Source organism: Heptranchias perlo, chromosome 12, assembly GCF_035084215.1.
Source record: "Heptranchias perlo isolate sHepPer1 chromosome 12, sHepPer1.hap1, whole genome shotgun sequence".
Classification (NCBI taxonomy): domain Eukaryota; kingdom Metazoa; phylum Chordata; class Chondrichthyes; order Hexanchiformes; family Hexanchidae; genus Heptranchias; species Heptranchias perlo.
This window is the reverse complement of record NC_090336.1, coordinates 31,797,719-31,815,189: the sequence shown is the minus strand read 5'-3', so window position 1 is coordinate 31,815,189 and position 17,471 is coordinate 31,797,719. Positions and strand designations below refer to the sequence as shown.

Sequence of the window (17,471 nt, the reverse complement as noted above, 5' to 3'; positions counted from 1 at the left end):
TGTCTACTACCGGAAGAGTGCTGTGTTTTTTTTATCCTGTTATTACGACATATGAATATACGAACAATGACGGACAGGAAAAGACCCTCTCATCCGCGCAGCATGTCCCACACAATCGTGATACATTGTGTATCACAATATATATACCCCCCATCCCACACAATGTGATCTCCTGGGATAGACGATAAACCAGATGAAAACCCAGGCCAATTTAGGGGAAAAAATCTGGGAAATTTCTCTCCGATCCCTTTGGCGATTGAAACTAATCCGGGAGATCACTCTGGCCCTGATAATTGTATGCATTACTTTACCTGCCTTTTGTAAGAGGTGATCTCCACCCTAGCCAGAAACAGGTCCAGCTCTCACTTGAAGGAATTCAGTGAATCAGCGTTCACCACATGTACCGGCAGCCTGTTCCAGAGGTCCACTATTCTCTGGGAAAAGAACCAACTCCTGACATCTAAGCTAGATCTGATCTTGTACAACTTAAAATTGTGACCCCCTGGTCCTCTTTAACATATTTAATTGAAACAAACTGTCAACCGGAACACAATCTATTCTATTCATCACTTTATAAGCCTCAATCGTATCACCCCTAAGTCTACGCTTCTCTAAAGTGTAGACCCCCAGCTCTTTTAGCTTGTCTTGAGATGCTTTTAGCTGGGAATTAGTCTCGTGGCCCTTCTCTGCTTCCTTTCCAAAGCCTCAATATCACCCACCATGTGAGGAGACCAAAACTAGACATAGTATTCTAACTGAGGCCTGACCAAGGTCTTGTACAAGGACAAAATAGTATGCTTTGTCTTATAGTCAATTGTCCTAGAAATGCACCCCAACACTCTATTTGCTCTAGCTATTGCTTCACGGCGTTGCTCATGAACCTTTAGAGACCTTTGCACTAGAATTCCCAGATCTCTTTCTTTCTCCACCAGCATAACACTGCACTTCTCCAACTTAAACATAATTTGCCAGTCACGAGCCCAGTCCCCCAACACATGAAGATTCACCTGAAGCAATACAGCATCGTCTACGGTGCCAACACTTGCAGAAATCTTGGTATCATCTGTAAGTTTGCAGATCATATCCCCAGCACCTACATCTAGATATTGTAAGATGTAGTTGCTGAATTTTTTTACTTGATGTTTTTTAGCTATTAACCAGCCTCATTCTTGGACATGATTATTTTCACCTTTTAACTCTGAGGGCTATGTATGGTACTTGTATATTAACTGAACACTAGATGGTCCCCTGATGGGAGTAAGCACATTGTTGCAGGTCCACTTCTCTTGTATTGCTTTCGTTGTTCTTTGACAGGAATGTTCTAGAGGGTCTGGAAATTCAAAAAAGCAGTTAGTTATTACCACGCCAATGTGAATGTTTATTTGGGACATAACAGAGTTGGTGAGGATATGGTAAGAGTTGTGAATCTGGAAGTGCCAGGATTGTTATTGGCGTGGCTTCTTCTTCCATGGCTCCTCCTATGATGTGATTCACCGAAGAACTTGTACAGCTGTGACCTTGGCCCTTGACGAAATAACAGCTGAGTGTAAGGGCTTTGCAATACTTTAAGAAAGTACATGAAGCTGATACTCGGCATGTTGCCCTGCCTTTACCAACCATCTGTCACCTCACCTCCAACCTCACTGGCTCTCACAGCTTCTCCTGTTCACTTTCCTGTTATCTGCAAAGCTTGCTGTTCGTATGGGCTTAGAGTTTTCAGTATTGGTGTTCCTCCCTCAGTTGCAGTTCATTGTTGGTTGTACGCAATCTTTCTCTTTGTAGAGAGACAGCACATTTTTTGGCTTCATATGAGTGCATGCATCCCATGTTGATGAGAGGTGCAGGTCCATTGTCCCTTTAAATGAACTGTCCTTCAACACCAGCAAAACCCCTTGTGGCAGGCAATGTGTGATCCAAGCAGTTTAGTATTCAGATGGTGCTTCAGTGTATCCAGAGGTTCCCCTTTGCATAAGTCAGTTCTCTGACACTCAGATAATACAGAAAGAATAGGACAGGTAAGGAGCTGAGTGAAGCCTCTATCATTGGTACAGGATGTGGATTGGGTACAGTGCCCTGATTTACCTTGTGAAGTCATTGAAACTCTCCCTGCACTGTGTGGCACTTCTTGAGAAGGAGGTGGTTGCACTGACCACTTCTGCAACCTCCCTCTATTCGACCTGAACCAACCAGTTATGGTGTTTCCTGCCTTCAATGCCCAGGAGTCATTCCCTTCCAGCCCTTGCTTCAGCCAGCAAAACCTCCATGGATGTATCTGAGGGGTAGAAATTTTCAGGTGCTAAATTGCCATTCAACATATCAATTTCACGGTGGGACGTCCCGCATCGGAAGTGTGCACAAAATGCCGTGGCCACCATATTGGTTAAGATATTGCTGGCGGCCGCCTGAAATGAACGTTGAGCTCATTAAAATATCTAAATAGGGCTCCTACAGTTGAAATAGGACTTTTTTTGGTGGCTGGGAGCCTTTGATTCGAACATTCTTAAGCACACCCAGCATAGAAAATTAAAGAAGACATGTGTTTATATAGACCTCAGGACGTTCCAAAGTAATTTACAGCCAATGAAATACTTCTGAAGTGTAGTTATTGTTGTACAGTAACACTCAGGAAGCAGTCTGAAGCAGCGATCTTTAAAGGGATCCCTACCTCCATTAAGCTAAGCTTCTGGCTAGTCGTTTTAGGCTGCTGGGGATTTTTGGAGTCATTTTTTTGACAGAATTTGGAAGGTTTTTGATAGAGCAGTTGGAGAACTGACTTTTGGCTCCAGCTGCATCGTTTTACTTCATTGGCTGCAGTAGTACTAGAAAAAATGGGGATGTTACTGAGAAATGACTTCAATGGAAATAAAAATCGGGAGAGATGTAAAACCGGCTGCCGCCTCGCTATTATTCATTTTATACATCGCACAAAGTCAAGATCTACCTTAATGTCTCTTCCACCAGATATTGAGAAAATGTGAATATTTAAGGGGTATTTTGACACCAGGTTCAGTGATGCGTAGAATGCTGCTGGTAAGTTGAGATGCCATTGTGCATGAAACAAGAGGATTTATTTGGTTCAATGTGCCCTGCTCAGTTGAATGCAGATTGGAGCCTGTTGAAACACATCTAATTATGAGTATTGTTGAGCTTAATTCCAGTATGGCTTGTGGGCTTGGTGTAATAATTGATAATCTGTTTCTGTGTTGCAATAAACTGCTTTTATTCTATCCAACTGTGCCCAACATGCGAGATAAGAGGCGGTAATGAAAAGTATCTCAATGTGTATCTGTAGGTTGTGAGCTTGGAAGGACTCCCCCATTACAAATGAACGGTAATAGAAGGGCTAAAGTGACCATGTCAAACAGAGGACAGGCCTGAGCAGGCGCTGAGGCCTAGATTTTTTGGCTGCCTCCTGCCAATTCTGTGGCACTAATGGGGGCAGAGGGGATTGTTCCACCCTATCGCTATCTCTGTATCTCTCCTGCATTTCCTGCTTTCCATAGGGTTGCCAACTCTAGTTGAATGTTTCATCACATGATGTCCTGCCTCCAACTGCTCCTCCTCCATGCTCCTGCCATTGCTCGCCCAACACACCCATGCTCGTGACGCACCGCCTTCCCATGCCAATTGGAAAGTGAAAAGACTCATGAATTGGATGATTCTTGACTGTCAGTCAAACAGCATTTTTTTTCCCATCTCCAATATTTTTCTAACTAATAAGCAGAAGTGTTCAAAGAAAATGGAAAAAAACATACAATTTTTTATTGGCTAAGGGAGGGGCAGGACTGGCAGCTCAATGTTCCAGGGTACAGATGCTATAGGAAAGATAGAGCAGGAGGTAAGAGAGGAGGGGGAGTTGCGTTCTTGATTAGGGAGAACATCACGGCAGTAGTGAGAGGGGATATATCCGAGGGTTCGCCCACTGAGTCCATATGGGTAGAACTGAAAAATAAGAAGGGAGAGATCACTTTGATAGGATTGTACTACAGACCCCCAAATAGTCAACGGGAAATTGAGGAGCAAATATGTAAGGAGATTACAGACAGCTGCAAGAAAAATAGGGTGGTAATAGTAGGGGACTTTAACTTTCCCAACATTGACTGGGACAGCCATAGCATTAGGGGCTTGGATGGAGAGAAATTTGTTGAGTGTATTCAGGAGGAATTTCTCATTCAGTATGTGGATGGCCCGACTAGAGAGGGGGCAAAACTTGACCTCCTCTTGGGAAATAAGGAAGGGCAGGTGACAGAAGTGTTAGTGAGGGATCACTTTGGGACCAGTGATCATAATTCCATTAGTTTTAAGATAGCTATGGAGAAGGATAGGTCTGGCCCAAAAGTTAAAATTCTAAATTGGGGAAAGGCCAATTTTGATGGTATTAGACAGGAACTTTCAGAAGTTGATTGGGAGAGTCTGTTGGCAGGCAAAGGGACGTCTGGTAAGTGGGAGGCTTTCAAAAGTGTGTTAACCAGGGTTCAGGGTAAGCACATTCCTTATAAAGTGAAGGGCAAGGCTGGTAGAAGTAGGGAACCTTGGATGACTCGGGAGATTGAGGCACTAGTCAAAAATAAGAAGGAGGCATATGACATGCATAGGCAGCTGGGATCAAGTGGATCCCTTGAAGAGTATAGAGATTGCCGGAGTAGAGTTAAGAGAGAAATCAGGAGGGCAAAAAGGGGATATGAGATTGCTTTGGCAGATCAGGCAAAGGTGAATCCAAAGAGCTTCTACAAATACATAAAGGGCAAAAGGGTAACTAGGGAGAGAGTAGGGCCTCTTAAGGATCAACAAGGTCATCTATGTGCGGAACCACAAGAGATGGGTGAGATCCTGAATGAATATTTCACATCGGTATTTACGGTTGAGAAAGGCATGGATGTTAGGGAACTTGGGGAAATAAATAGTGATGTCTTGAGGAGTGTACATATTACAGAGAGGGAGGTGCTGGAAGTCTTAACGCGCATCAAGGTAGATAAATCTCCGGGACCTGATGAAATGTATCCGAGGACGTTATGGGAGGTTAGGGAGGAAATTGCGGGTCCCCTAGCAGAGATATTTGAATCATCCACCGCTACAGGTGAGGTGCCTGAAGATTGGAGGGTAGCAAATGTTGTGCCTTTGTTTAAGAAGGGCGGCAGGGAAAAGCCTGGGAACTACAGACCAGTGAGCCTGACATCTGTAGTGGGTAAGTTGTTAGAGGGTATTCTGAGGGACAGAATCTACAGGCATTTGGAGAGGCAGGGACTAATTAGGAACAGTCAGCATGGTTTTGTGAGAGGAAAATCATGTCTCACGAATTTGATTGAGTTTTTTGAAGGGGTAACCAAGAAGATAGATGAGGGCTGTGCAGTAGACGTGGTCTACATGGACTTCAGCAAAGCATTTGACAAGGTACCGCATGGTAGGTTGTTACATAAGGTTAAATCTCATGGGATCCAAGGTGAGGTAGCCAATTGGATACAAAATTGGCTTGACGACAGAAGACAGAGGGTGGTTGTCGAGGGTTGTTTTTCAAACTGGATGCCTGTGTCCAGCGGTGTGCCTCAGGGATCGGTGCTGGGTCCGCTGTTATTTGTTATTTATATTAATGATTTGGATGAGAATTTAGGAGGCATGGTTAGTAAGTTTGCAGATGACACCAAGATTGGTGGCATTGTGGACAGTGAAGAAGGTTATCTAGGATTGCAACGGGATCTTGATAAATTGGGCCAGTGGGCCGATGAATGGCAGATGGAGTTTAATTTAGATAAATGTGAGGTGATGCATTTTGGTAGATCGAATCGGGCCAGGACCTACTCCGTTAATGGTAGGGCGTTGGGGAGAGTTATAGAACAAAGAGATCTAGGAGTACAGATTCATAGCTCCTTGAAAGTGGAGTCACAGGTGGATAGGGTGGTGAAGAAGGCATTCAGCATGCTTGGTTTCATTGGTCAGAACATTGAATGCAGGAGTTGGGATGTCTTGTTGAAGTTGTACAGGGCATTGGTGAGGCCACACTTGGAGTACTGTGTACAGTTCTGGTCACCCTATTATAGAAAGGATATTATTAAACTAGAAAGAGTGCAGAAAAGATTTACTAGGATGCTACCGGGACTTGATGGTTTGACTTACAGGGAGAGGTTAGACAGACTGGGACTTTATTCCCTGGAGAGTAGGAGGTTAAGGGGTGATCTTATAGAAGTCTATAAAATAATGAGGGGCATAGATAAGGTAGATAGTCAAAATCTTTTCCCAAAGGTAGGGGAGTCTATAACGAGGGGGCACAGATTTAAGGTGAGAGGGGAGAGATACAAAAGGATCCAGAGGGGCAATTTTTTCACTCAAAGGGTGGTGAGTGTCTGGAACGAGCTGCCAGAGGCAGTAGTAGAGGCGGGTACAATTTTGTCTTTTAAAAAGCATTTGGACAGTTACATGGGGAAGATGGGTATCGAGGGATATGGGCCAAGTGCAGGCAATTGGGACTAGCTTAGTGGTATAAACTGGGCGACATGGACATGTTGGGCCGAAGGGCCTGTTTCCATGTTGTAACTTCTATGATTCTATGATTCTATGATTCTATGATTTTTCTCCCGGATTGCTCACAGCAGTATTCTGGAGATTAATCTTCAATTCCTGGAGACTCCAGGCCAATCCTGGAGGGTTGGCAACCCTAGCTGCCCAAGATTATTCTTGGTCACTACTTGTTAGCAACATATCATAAAGATAGTGGGAAGAATTCCTATGTTCTTTTAGAACACTATTTTGCTATTAATCTTCCGGCTATGTTTACATTGTTTCCATAGTGACCAGAAAAAATCTCCCTTCCCCCATCCCCCAATTTGGTAATCCTACCCACTGGTGATGCACATCACTGAAGCTTTGTGCACAGATAATACCTAAACTTAAAGTATAAAAAAGAACTTGAGAATCCACAGGAATTCCTTTAATTTGCAAATGGCAGGAAAGAGCTACCTTCCTAACTGTTTCTAGTGTTGAAAGTTTCACCAATAGTCAAGAGCCAGTAAATAGAGCTCTGTCATGCATTAAACGAATGGCAGAGTTTGGCTTCCCTCAACAGGGACTGGAAGTATAAGTGGAAGTATAATCATGTCAGTCTGCTCACACTGCTCTCTGAAATACTCCTTATAATTGCACTGCTTGGCTCAGGCATAAGAATATCAGGAAGGCTGGATCACAGATGAAATACACAGGAGTTCAGTTTCCAGCCCAGTCCTAATTCACAACAGTACATTTTAACTCATGTATCATAAATATAAGATATTTTATCCAATAATGAATCCAGAAGAACCTTCTTTACTCAAAGAGTGGTGAGAATGTGGAACTTGCTACCACAAGGAGTAGTTGAGGTGAATAGCATAGATGCCATTAAGGGGAAGCTAGATAAGTACATGAAGGAGAAAGGAAACGAAGGATATGCAGATAGGGTTAGCTGAAGTAGGGAGGGAGGAGGCTCGTATGGAGCACAAACACTGGCACAGACCAGTTGGGCAAAATAGCCTGTTTCTGTGCTGTAAATTCAATGTAATTCTATGCATCACATTTGCTGGGTATTTTAACTACATAGGATTTTCTAACAAGTCATTTGAAACTGACTCCACAGTAAATATACTAATGGGCCTTAATGCCTGCAGCCTGATGCAAAAAAAAATTAGAACATGCACAAAAGAAAGATATAAATGCTCTTTGACTTTCACTTGGTCATAACCTGTTTGGTACTGACTCATACCATGATCAACATTTTCAAAACAATGCTCCACTTTAATAGGACTTTAAGGCATGAATGTTCAGCAGTGAACCTTGTCTAATTTTTGGAATTAACTAATGGTGGTTTTCGTAAAGCTCATTCTGCTTTTAAATTATTTTTTAAAAATTGATTATTCAACCAGAGCTTAGGTAGATTTTCTGATAAATAGGTGTAATTCTAATAGTTGTAAGTGGGCATAACCAATTGGAAATATGGATGGAAATCGTTTATGCCATGTCTCCATCCATTTAACATCTCAGGTGGCTTTTCTAGTAGAGCTGGAATTACCCAGCAGTTTCCCAGTTGCAGCATTTAATGAGTCCTGATGAGTTTTCACCAGAATAACAGCCCACGCATATAAAATGGGAATCCAGGGTCGCTACGGACTGTGTTGTTGAACATGATCCCCTCGGGATAAGGGCTGCAGAGGGCTGGCAGGCTACATTATTGGGGTTCATTTGCAAACCCGATGGTTAGCAAGATATCACAGACCAGGGTTGGCAAGATAACAAACTCACTTGTCCTTGTCTACCCTGGCATCACTACACTCTTCAATAGCTGAGTGCATGTCCATGTGCTGCATGGCCTTATCCTCATAGCAGGTGAGGGGTTTGAAAATAGGGATGCTCCCTCGAGCTGCCTGCCTTTTGCTGGGCATTATGCGCCAAATTTTCTTGCAAAGAGATAGTCAATGAGGGTAAGGCTGGCAGTTAAGGAGTATGTGGCAAGTTCCATGGGGGAGGTGAAGTAAGAGATGTGGGGGTGTGAGGGTGTTACACTGGTGGAAGGTGTTTTGGCGTTGTGGAAGGCAGTTGCTGTGTGTTAGAAGAGCTGTGTATCCATGGTGCAGGACAGGGAGATGGAGGCGCCCTTAACTAGAGAGCATTTTGAAGGGTTAGTTGTGTAAGTGTTGCTTTAAGAGAGTGAAGGGTGTGCTGATTGCCTAGGGTGGGCAAGGATGAAAGGGAGAGTAGGGTTAGGGTGTTACCATGCCTGCTCTGGCCAAGTCGTTCAATTTCTTTCAACAGCAGGGCCCCGATATTAGAGTGGAGGCGGAATGGCAACAAGGGGGTAATTGGGCGCGTGGATAACCTGCCCAATAAAAAATGTCTGTTTTCCACGCGATCATGATTCAATTGGTGCCACTTAATGTGGCTTCCGGGTTTGCCATCCAAAAGCTGTGCAGTGGGCGGACTGCGCACCTGCCTCACTGGCTCTCAGCTGGAGGAGCTCTATTTATAGGGCCAGTCCTCCAATGGCTTTTCCTGGAGCAAACACCCACACAGCACAATGGAGCAGCACAGGGGCAAGGCTGCTCCAAGATTTAACGATGCCTCACTCCAGGTGCTACTGGATGGGGTGAGGAGGAGGAGGGATCTGTTTTACCCGGTGGATGGGAGGAAGTGGCCTGCCTCTGACACCAAGAAGGCCAGGCTCAAGGTGGCAGAGGAGGTCACCAGCAGTATCAACATATCCCGCACCTGGATTCAGTGCAGGAATTGCTTCAATGACCTAACTAGGTCAGCCAAAGTGAGTACACTTACTCATTCTCCTACATTCCGTCTTCCACATCACCGCCCCCACCCCCAACTCATGCTGCACTGCCAACACTATATCACATCACTCCTCACACCCATTAAGGCTCATCTTCAACTTACCTGCACTTCCTCACTTCCCCATTACACACCCCACCACTACCACTTAACCCAATCCTCATACAATGTCGTGGCTCTGTCTCATACTCACCCTCTGATGCATCTCTTGCACGGTCAGCCGCACCCAAACCAATGCATTCATCGGTTGGCCACGTCACTATCACTCACTCACACATCTGTACTTTCTCCCCTTATAGGAGAAGAGAGCCCAGAATGCATGGGAGAGGGCGAGGACTGAAGGGGAGCCGCATCAAATCGTCATCCTCACAGATGCGGAGCAGGAGGCGCTGGAGCTGAGCCCACCCTCGGGTGCCTGTCCGTCGGGGATGCCGAGACTGGCACCCGACAAATATCTGGTGACACAACTTTAACATTCAGCACACACAATATGAATTGATGTTAACATGCTTTGCCATCTTCAGCACCTCAGCATGCTCATTGCAACATGACACATCTGTGATCATGCTTAATATTGCCTTCTGTTCCCTTACAGGCCCTTCAGCGATCGCTGTGACGGCAGAGGGAAATTCCTCAGAGGACATGCCGGCCTCTGAGGGTGCACTGTCACATCTGAGCGAGCCATCCACCAGCACAGATACTCACAACTCAGTGGGTCCCAGTCCTCAGTTAGTTGGGTTGGCACCTGGTGAGTTACCACACATGTGAGCATGAGCAGACACTGGTGGCAGGGGCAGCTGAGGAGAGTCCGCGTTGGTGGGGGCACTCCTCTCCAGGCTCTGCTCAGCTGGACACAGATGTTGAACCCTGGGGGCCATCCTTTAAAAGGAGAATGATCGAGAGACAGCAGCACATTTGCGAGGTACTGGAGCAGGTGCCATGCGCACGTTCCACAATCGTGCAGAGGATGGAGGAGTCCAACTCCTGCATGAGTGGAATGGTGGCATAGGTACAGGAGGGAATCTCTGATAGAGTGTCGCAGGGACGTGAGCAACTCTCTCAGATACTGTCACGGGTACGTATGGGAATGTCTGCGATGGAGAGAAGGCTAGCCTCCATTGAGCTTCAAGCATGGCTCATAAATGAGTCCATTGAGGCCCTGACAACGGCCATTTGGACTCACAGTGAACAACATTCTGCCGCTTTAAACAGGCAGGCAGATACACTAGCACTGGCCTGACAAGGCATCACACATGTCCTCCAAACTGTTGTCCAGCAGAGTGGTAGCAGTGATGTGGGCCTGATCCAGGAGAGGGATGATGGCGAAAGGGGATATGGAAGTGGGTAAGCCACTCAAAGCGCTCCCACGTCTCACCCGTTCTCAACCTGTACCTGCAATGTTGCCTCCTCTCCAGGTGGCCGAGTCTGCCCCTGCACAGATGCAGGTGGAGCAGTCTTTGGTGGGGCCCTCACAGGCTCCAAAACCCAGAGGGTGTAGGCTGGAAGCATCTAAACAGTCAGGGCATGAACATGAGCAACCTGCCACTACCTCTGCTGCAGCCACAGGGGAAGCACCACGTAGAAGTAGTAGGAAGAGAAAGGTGAAGGTTTTGTAAGCACCAAGGGTATGCACTAGGGTGTCTGACAGACTGTCATGTTTTTCATTTATATTTGCTTTTTGTTAAAGTCACATTAAATGTTATGATTGTCACCGCTACTGCCATGTCTTGTCCTTCTTGACTGGCTTTTGTGATAGGGCCCTTTCATGAGATTCACCATGAACGGCGACACTTGATGCCACCCATTGGGTCACTTTACAGTAGTTGTATGTGTAGTTGCAGGACTGCTTTGTGCGGGGAGGGGTGGGAGAGGGCTGGGGTGGGCACTGCTCTTACCAGGTGGTGTGAGGACTGGACTCTTCACACTTTCTGATGTTAGGGGAACCATTCATATATCAGTGACTCCCTGACTCACGAGCAGCCAGTTGAGCCGCTGTTCTGCCCATTGGTTCCTCCTGCTCTCCCTCTGCCTCCTCCTCCTCCTCCTCCTCAATGTGGATGGCAGATGTGGATGGAGCTTTCTCAAGTGGCACACCTCTCTGTTGTGCAGGGCACAACACACGACTATAATGCGTCCCACTCTGTCTGGTGCGTATTGAAGTGCTCCCCCAGAATGATCAAGGCACCTAAATTGCATCTTGAGCAGCCCTATAGCATGCTCAATTGTAGACCTGGTGGTGATGTGGCTGTCGTTATATCGGCACTGTTGCTCAGTGATGGGGTTCCTCAGAGGTGTCATGAGCCACGTGTGCAGGGGGTATCCCTTATCCCCGAGGAGCCAGCCCTTAAGGATATTGGGTGCATGGAAAAGGAGCGGGATATTGGATTCCCGGAGGATGAAGAAATCGTGGCAGCTGCCAGGGAATCTGGCTGAAGTTGTCTATAGGGAGGTTGATGTGGTGCGAGGCTCTGCAAAACAAGCTGTCGGTGACCTGCCTTATGCACTTTTGTGCACACAACAGACAGACCCTGGTGATGTCCCCAGTGGCACCCCGGAATGATCCAGAGGCGAAGAAGTTGAGGGCAGCGGTGACTTTGACAGCGGCAGGTGAGGAGATACTGCTCAACCCATTCGGGAGGAGCTTAGCATGAAGGAGGCTGCAGATGTCTGCGACTACCTGGCGACTGACTCTGAGCCTCCGTAGTACTGCTCCTCAGAGCGATCCAGGAAGCTGAGCCTCAGTCTGTAGACCCGGTGGCGAGGGTAGTGCCTCCTGCGACGTCACCCTCTGAGCTCTTGTGCAGGTGCCTGTGGTGCAGCACTGTGTTGTGGAATTCCAAGTGGTGAAGGTGGACGCCATGCCTGGTGAGGCTGGTGATGTTGCTCGTCCTCGGATGTAGTAGTGAATGCAGCCATGGCACCCCCCCCCCCCATCCTGACGGTATGAGTTTGAGGGGGTCCGCAAAGTAGTTAAATATGTTTGAACAGAAGAATTTTGAGTGGAAAGTAAGAATTTTCAGTGAAACCACAAAGATCTCGCAGCCAAAACTTTGTCTGAATGAACTGAGTGCCCTGCTGCAATAAGTGACCTTTTCCCCCCATCTGTCAAAGAAGCATTTGAATGTACAACTGGCTGCTGGCTGAAACACGTCTATTGTAACATGGAGTGTTTCCCACAGCACGGGAAACACGCTGAGGATCCTTCAAAATCGCACCCCTGCCTCATTGTGGAGAAAATTAAGTAGTTCAACTACTTAAACTATCTCAACAACTGTGTCAAGTATCATCCCTCCGACTTTAATTGCCGGTGGGACTTCCGCATTCATGAGGCATGCGCGCACAGACTCGTCAGTGGGGAACCCGGAAGTCTGCGGGTTGGAGCCGGATTCCGAACCCGATCGGGATTTCCCCGATTTTCAGAGCCCCCCTGCCCACAATGCACCCACAATTTCCAGGAAAATTGAGCCCCAGATATCATGAAGATTATGGAAAAGATACATCATATTAAGGTGAGTGTCATTTAAAGTGTAACTCACGCTGCTACCCATCCGCCCAAAACTCGCTCAGAGTTAAAATTGGGTCTCACGTGAGAGATAATAGCACATGATTAGCTTGGACCAATCAGAAAGCAGTTTTTAACACCACTTTCTTTGAAGAAGAAAGACTTGCAGCAAAGTGAATTACAGGCCCATTATCTGTTTTACATCACATTGAGCACCTGGTTGAAACGTTAATTCTTAATCTGACAAAAATTGTGAAAGCAAGTAATTGTAATCATAAAACCGACTACTATCAACGTTGCTTAAGTTGAAAGAAAATTTGCACCTTGTACATTTCCGTAGAACTTTGTGCATAGAATTACATAGAATGTACAGCACAGAAACAGGCCATTCGACCCAACAGGTCCATGCCGGGGTTTATACTCCACACGAACCTCCCTCCCTACTCTATCTAACCCTATCAGCATATCCTTCTATTCCTTTCCCCCTCATGCATTTATCTAGCTTCCCCTTAAATGCGCCTATGCTCGTCACCTCAACAATTCCTTTTGGTAGCAACTTACATTTTCTAACCACTCTCTGGGTAAAGAAGTTTCTCCTGAATTCACTATTGGATTTATTAGTGACTATCTTATATTTATGGCCCCTAGTTCTGGTCTCCCCCACAATTGGAAACATTTTCTCTACATCTACCCTATCAAACCCTTTCATAATCTTAAACACCTCTATCAGGTCACCCCTCAGTCTTCTCTTTTGTGGAGAAAAGAGCCCCAGCCTGCTCAATCGTTCCTTATAGGTATAATCTCTCAGTTCTGGTATCATCCTAGTAAATCTTTTTTGCACCTTCTCTAGTACCTCTATATCCTTTTTATAATATGAAGACCAGAACTGTTTACAGTACACCAAGTGTGGTCTAACCAAGGTTCTATACAAGTTTAACATAACTTCTCTGCTTTTCAATTCTATCCCTCTAGAAAGGAACCCCAGTGCTTGCTTTTTTTTAAATGACCTTGTTAATCTGCGTCGTTACTTTTAGTGATTTATGTATCTGTACCCCCAGGTCCCTCTGCTGCTCTAGCCCATTTGGACTCTTATTATCCAAGCAGTATGTGGCCCCCTTATTCTTCCTACCAAAATGTACCACCTCACACTTATCTATATTGAAATTAATTTGCCAATCACACGCCCATTCTGCAAGTTTATTAATGTCTTCCTGTATTTTGTCGCAGTCCTCCTCAGTATTAACTATACCCCCAATTTGGCGTTGTCCGCAAATTTTGAAATTGTGCTTCCGATTCCCAAGTCCAAAACGTTTATGTAAATAGTGAACAACAGTGATCCCCACACCGATCCTTGTGGAACACCACTTCCCACCTTTTGCTAGTCTGTGTAACTACCTTTAACCCCTACTCTCTGTTTACTGTTTTGTAACCAGCTTGCTATCCATTCCGCTACTTGTCCACTGACTCCACATGCTCTGAACTTAGCCATGAGTCTACTATGAGGTACCTTATCGAAGGCCTTTTGAAAATTCAAATATATTACCCTTGTCTACCCTTTCTGTTATTTCTTCAAAGAATTCAATAAGGTTGGTCAAGCATGATCTTCCCTATTGAAATCTGTGCTGACTATTCTTTATTATATTTTCGGTTTCTAGATGTTTTTCTATTACATCTTTGAGTAAAGATTCCATTATCTTTCCTACCACCGACATTAAGCTAATTGGTCTATAGTTTCCTGGACTGGTTCTATGTCTCTTCTTAAATATAGGAATCACATTAGCTATGCACTAGTCCTCTGACACTAAATCCCTTTTCTAATGATTTTTAAAAATATATATATATATATAAATAGTGCCTCGACTATCTCTTCCCTAACTTCTTTTAATATTCGCGGATGCAATCCATCTGGACCAAAGGTTTTATCGTCTCTAAGTTCGATTAGTTTAGAAATTATCTCTCCCCTTTCTATCTTAAATGACTTTATATCTTTTTTGATCTCTTCTTCTAATGTCATGCCTACCATGTTAGTCTCCCTGGTAAATTTAATTGTTTAATATTTCTGCCATTTCACTGTCATTCCCTGTGAGTTTATCATGTGTATCCCTTAGTAAGACTATTCATTTTATTCACCATTTACACTTCGAACTTACTATTTACACTACAGTGCCTTTGGAACATGAGCGTTGTGCTCATTAACCCCACATGCTCGACTGTCACCAGAATTTAAGAATAAGAATTTTCTTGGAAATGTGGCTTTCAAAATAGGGTTTTTGCTAAGCATGTACATACTGTGCTTGTAATCTTACATTGTGCCAGTTACTAATACCACACAGTATCTGCTTTCTGTTTTAAATGCAGAGAGAGAATGTCCTCCATTGAACAATGAAATTCTTTCAGTACTATAACTGTGAGAGGATGGGGGTAATTGTACGAGTTTGTGATGCGGTGGAGACCCTCGCCTGCCGGCAGCACAAATTGGAAATTTGGCATGGACTGTCCATGATTCTCCAACTATTCGTTGAATTTCACTTGTACTTCTGCATTGGAATGGCTCTGCTTTTGTATTTAAGGATTTTTTTGCTTTCCTTTTTGTTTCTGTTTTTGTTAACTGTGGAAGAAAGGGTCATGTAAAAGGGAACACCCAGTGTGTGACTTTAAAATAGTAGAATATTTCATCTGAAGTGTGGACTTGTACATTTAAGATTCATTCCAATCTCAACATTGTTCAGAAGTGACAGTCCACCTTGTATAAGTTGCACTCATTTTTTTTGCTCAATAATTGCAAACAATCAGATGAATAGATTTCACTCACCTACTGTTAATTGAGGTATTACTTTATAGTTGTCTTGCTATACATGGACTCACTTGGACAAGGAAGCTGAGGGTGGCCATTGCCTGTAGAAATATACCCCCCTGGCATTGAGTCAACACTTACAGAAGGAGGGGAATAAAAGAAATGTTTCATTGAGAAGGAAACTAATCTCTTTGACTTTTGTTCCCAGACTTTCACAGATGGAATCACGAACAAGCTCGTCGGTTGTCACGTGGATCAAGCTATGGAAGAAGTTGTTCTAGTAAGAATGTATGGCAACATGACGGAACTTTTTGTAGACCGTGACAATGAGGTGAAAAGCTTTCAGGTTCTTCACGCTCACCACTGTGCTCCAGAACTTTACTGTACTTTTCAGAATGGAATATGCTACGAATTCATCAAAGGGACAGTCTTAGACATGTGGCTGCTCAGGGAGCCTTCCATTTTCAGGTAACAAACATTGTATTCTCTTATTCTCCTTCTGCAGCTAATAATATTGTTTTGCTAAGATGTTGTATGACCTTGCACTATATTAGTTAGCATAATCTATTCTGATATTTAAGTGGTTTCCTTTCAGATTAGGATTTCCATACATAGTCATTCAGGAGTCAGACAGGAAAGTTGGAGTGGGCAGCAGTTTAGTGGGAATGTGGTCGAGGGAGGAAGAAGTGGATCTCATGATGAGAGGGCTAGAGAGTGGGGAGAGGGAGAGTGGGTGGGGAGAGGGAGAGTGGGTGGGAGAGGGAGAGTGGGTGGGAGAGGGAGAGTGGGTGGGGAGAGGGAGAGTGGGTGGGGAGAGGGAGAGTGGGTGGGAGAGGGAGAGTGGGTGGGGAGAGGGAGAGTGGGTGGGGAGAGGGAGAGTGGGTGGGAGAGGGAGAGTGGGTGGGGAGAGGGAGAGTGGGTGGGGAGAGGGAGAGTGGGTGGGGAGAGGGAGAGTGGGTGGGGAGAGGGAGAGTGGTGGGGAGAGGGAGAGTGGGTGGGGAGAGGGAGAGTGGGGGGAGAGGGAGAGTGGGTGGGGAGAGGAGAGTGGGTGGGGAGAGGGAGAGTGGGGTGGGGAGAGGGAGAGTGGGTGGGAGAGGGAGAGTGGGTGGGGAGAGGGAGAGTGGGTGGGGAGAGGGAGAGTGAGACTGGGGAGAGAGAGAGTGAGACTGGGGAGAGAGAGAGTGAGACTGGGGAGAGAGAGAGTGAGACTGGGAGAGAGAGAGAGAGACTGGGAGAGAGAGAGAGAGACTGGGGAGAGAGAGAGAGAGACTGGGGAGAGAGAGAGAGAGACTGGGGAGAGAGAGAGAGAGACTGGGGAGAGAGAGAGAGAGACTGGGGAGAGAGAGAGAGAGACTGGGAGAGAGAGAGAGAGACTGGGGAGAGAGAGAGAGAGACTGGGGAGAGAGAGAGAGAGACTGGGGAGAGAGAGAGAGACTGGGGGGAGAGAGAGAGAGACTGGGGGGAGAGAGAGAGAGAGAGAGAGAGAGACTGGGGGGGAGAGAGAGAGAGAGAAGCGAGAGAGAGAGAGACTGAGGGGAGAGAGACTGGGGGGGGAGAGAGAGAGAGAGACTGGGGGGGAGAGAGAGAGAGACTGGGGGGGGAGAGAGAGAGAGACTGGGGGGGGAGAGAGAGAGAGACTGGGGGGGAGAGAGAGAGAGAGACTGGGGGAGAGAGAGAGAGAGAGAGACTGGGGAGAGAGAGAGAGAGAGAGACTGGGGGGAGAGAGAGACTGGGGGGACAGGGAGAGAGAGAGACTGGGGAGAGAAGCGAGAGAGTGAGAGACTGGGAGAGAGACTGGGGGAGAGAGAGAGAGAGAGACTGGGGAAAGTGAGAGAGAGAGAGAGAGACTGGGGAGAGAGAGACTGGGGAGAGAGAAAA

At 45.9% G+C, this 17,471-nt stretch overlaps 1 protein-coding gene across 1 annotated transcript in view; it reads left to right on the top strand.

Annotated features, from left to right (window-relative positions):
* The window catches only part of LOC137327705 (ethanolamine kinase 1-like), a 363,642-nt gene that overhangs the window by 75,931 nt on the left and 270,240 nt on the right, over positions 1-17,471 (top strand). Inside the window, exon 2 of the mRNA XM_067993503.1 lies at positions 15,802-16,061. Within this exon, the coding sequence (XP_067849604.1) occupies positions 15,802-16,061 (260 nt within the window). The remainder of the gene's footprint in view (positions 1-15,801; positions 16,062-17,471) is intronic.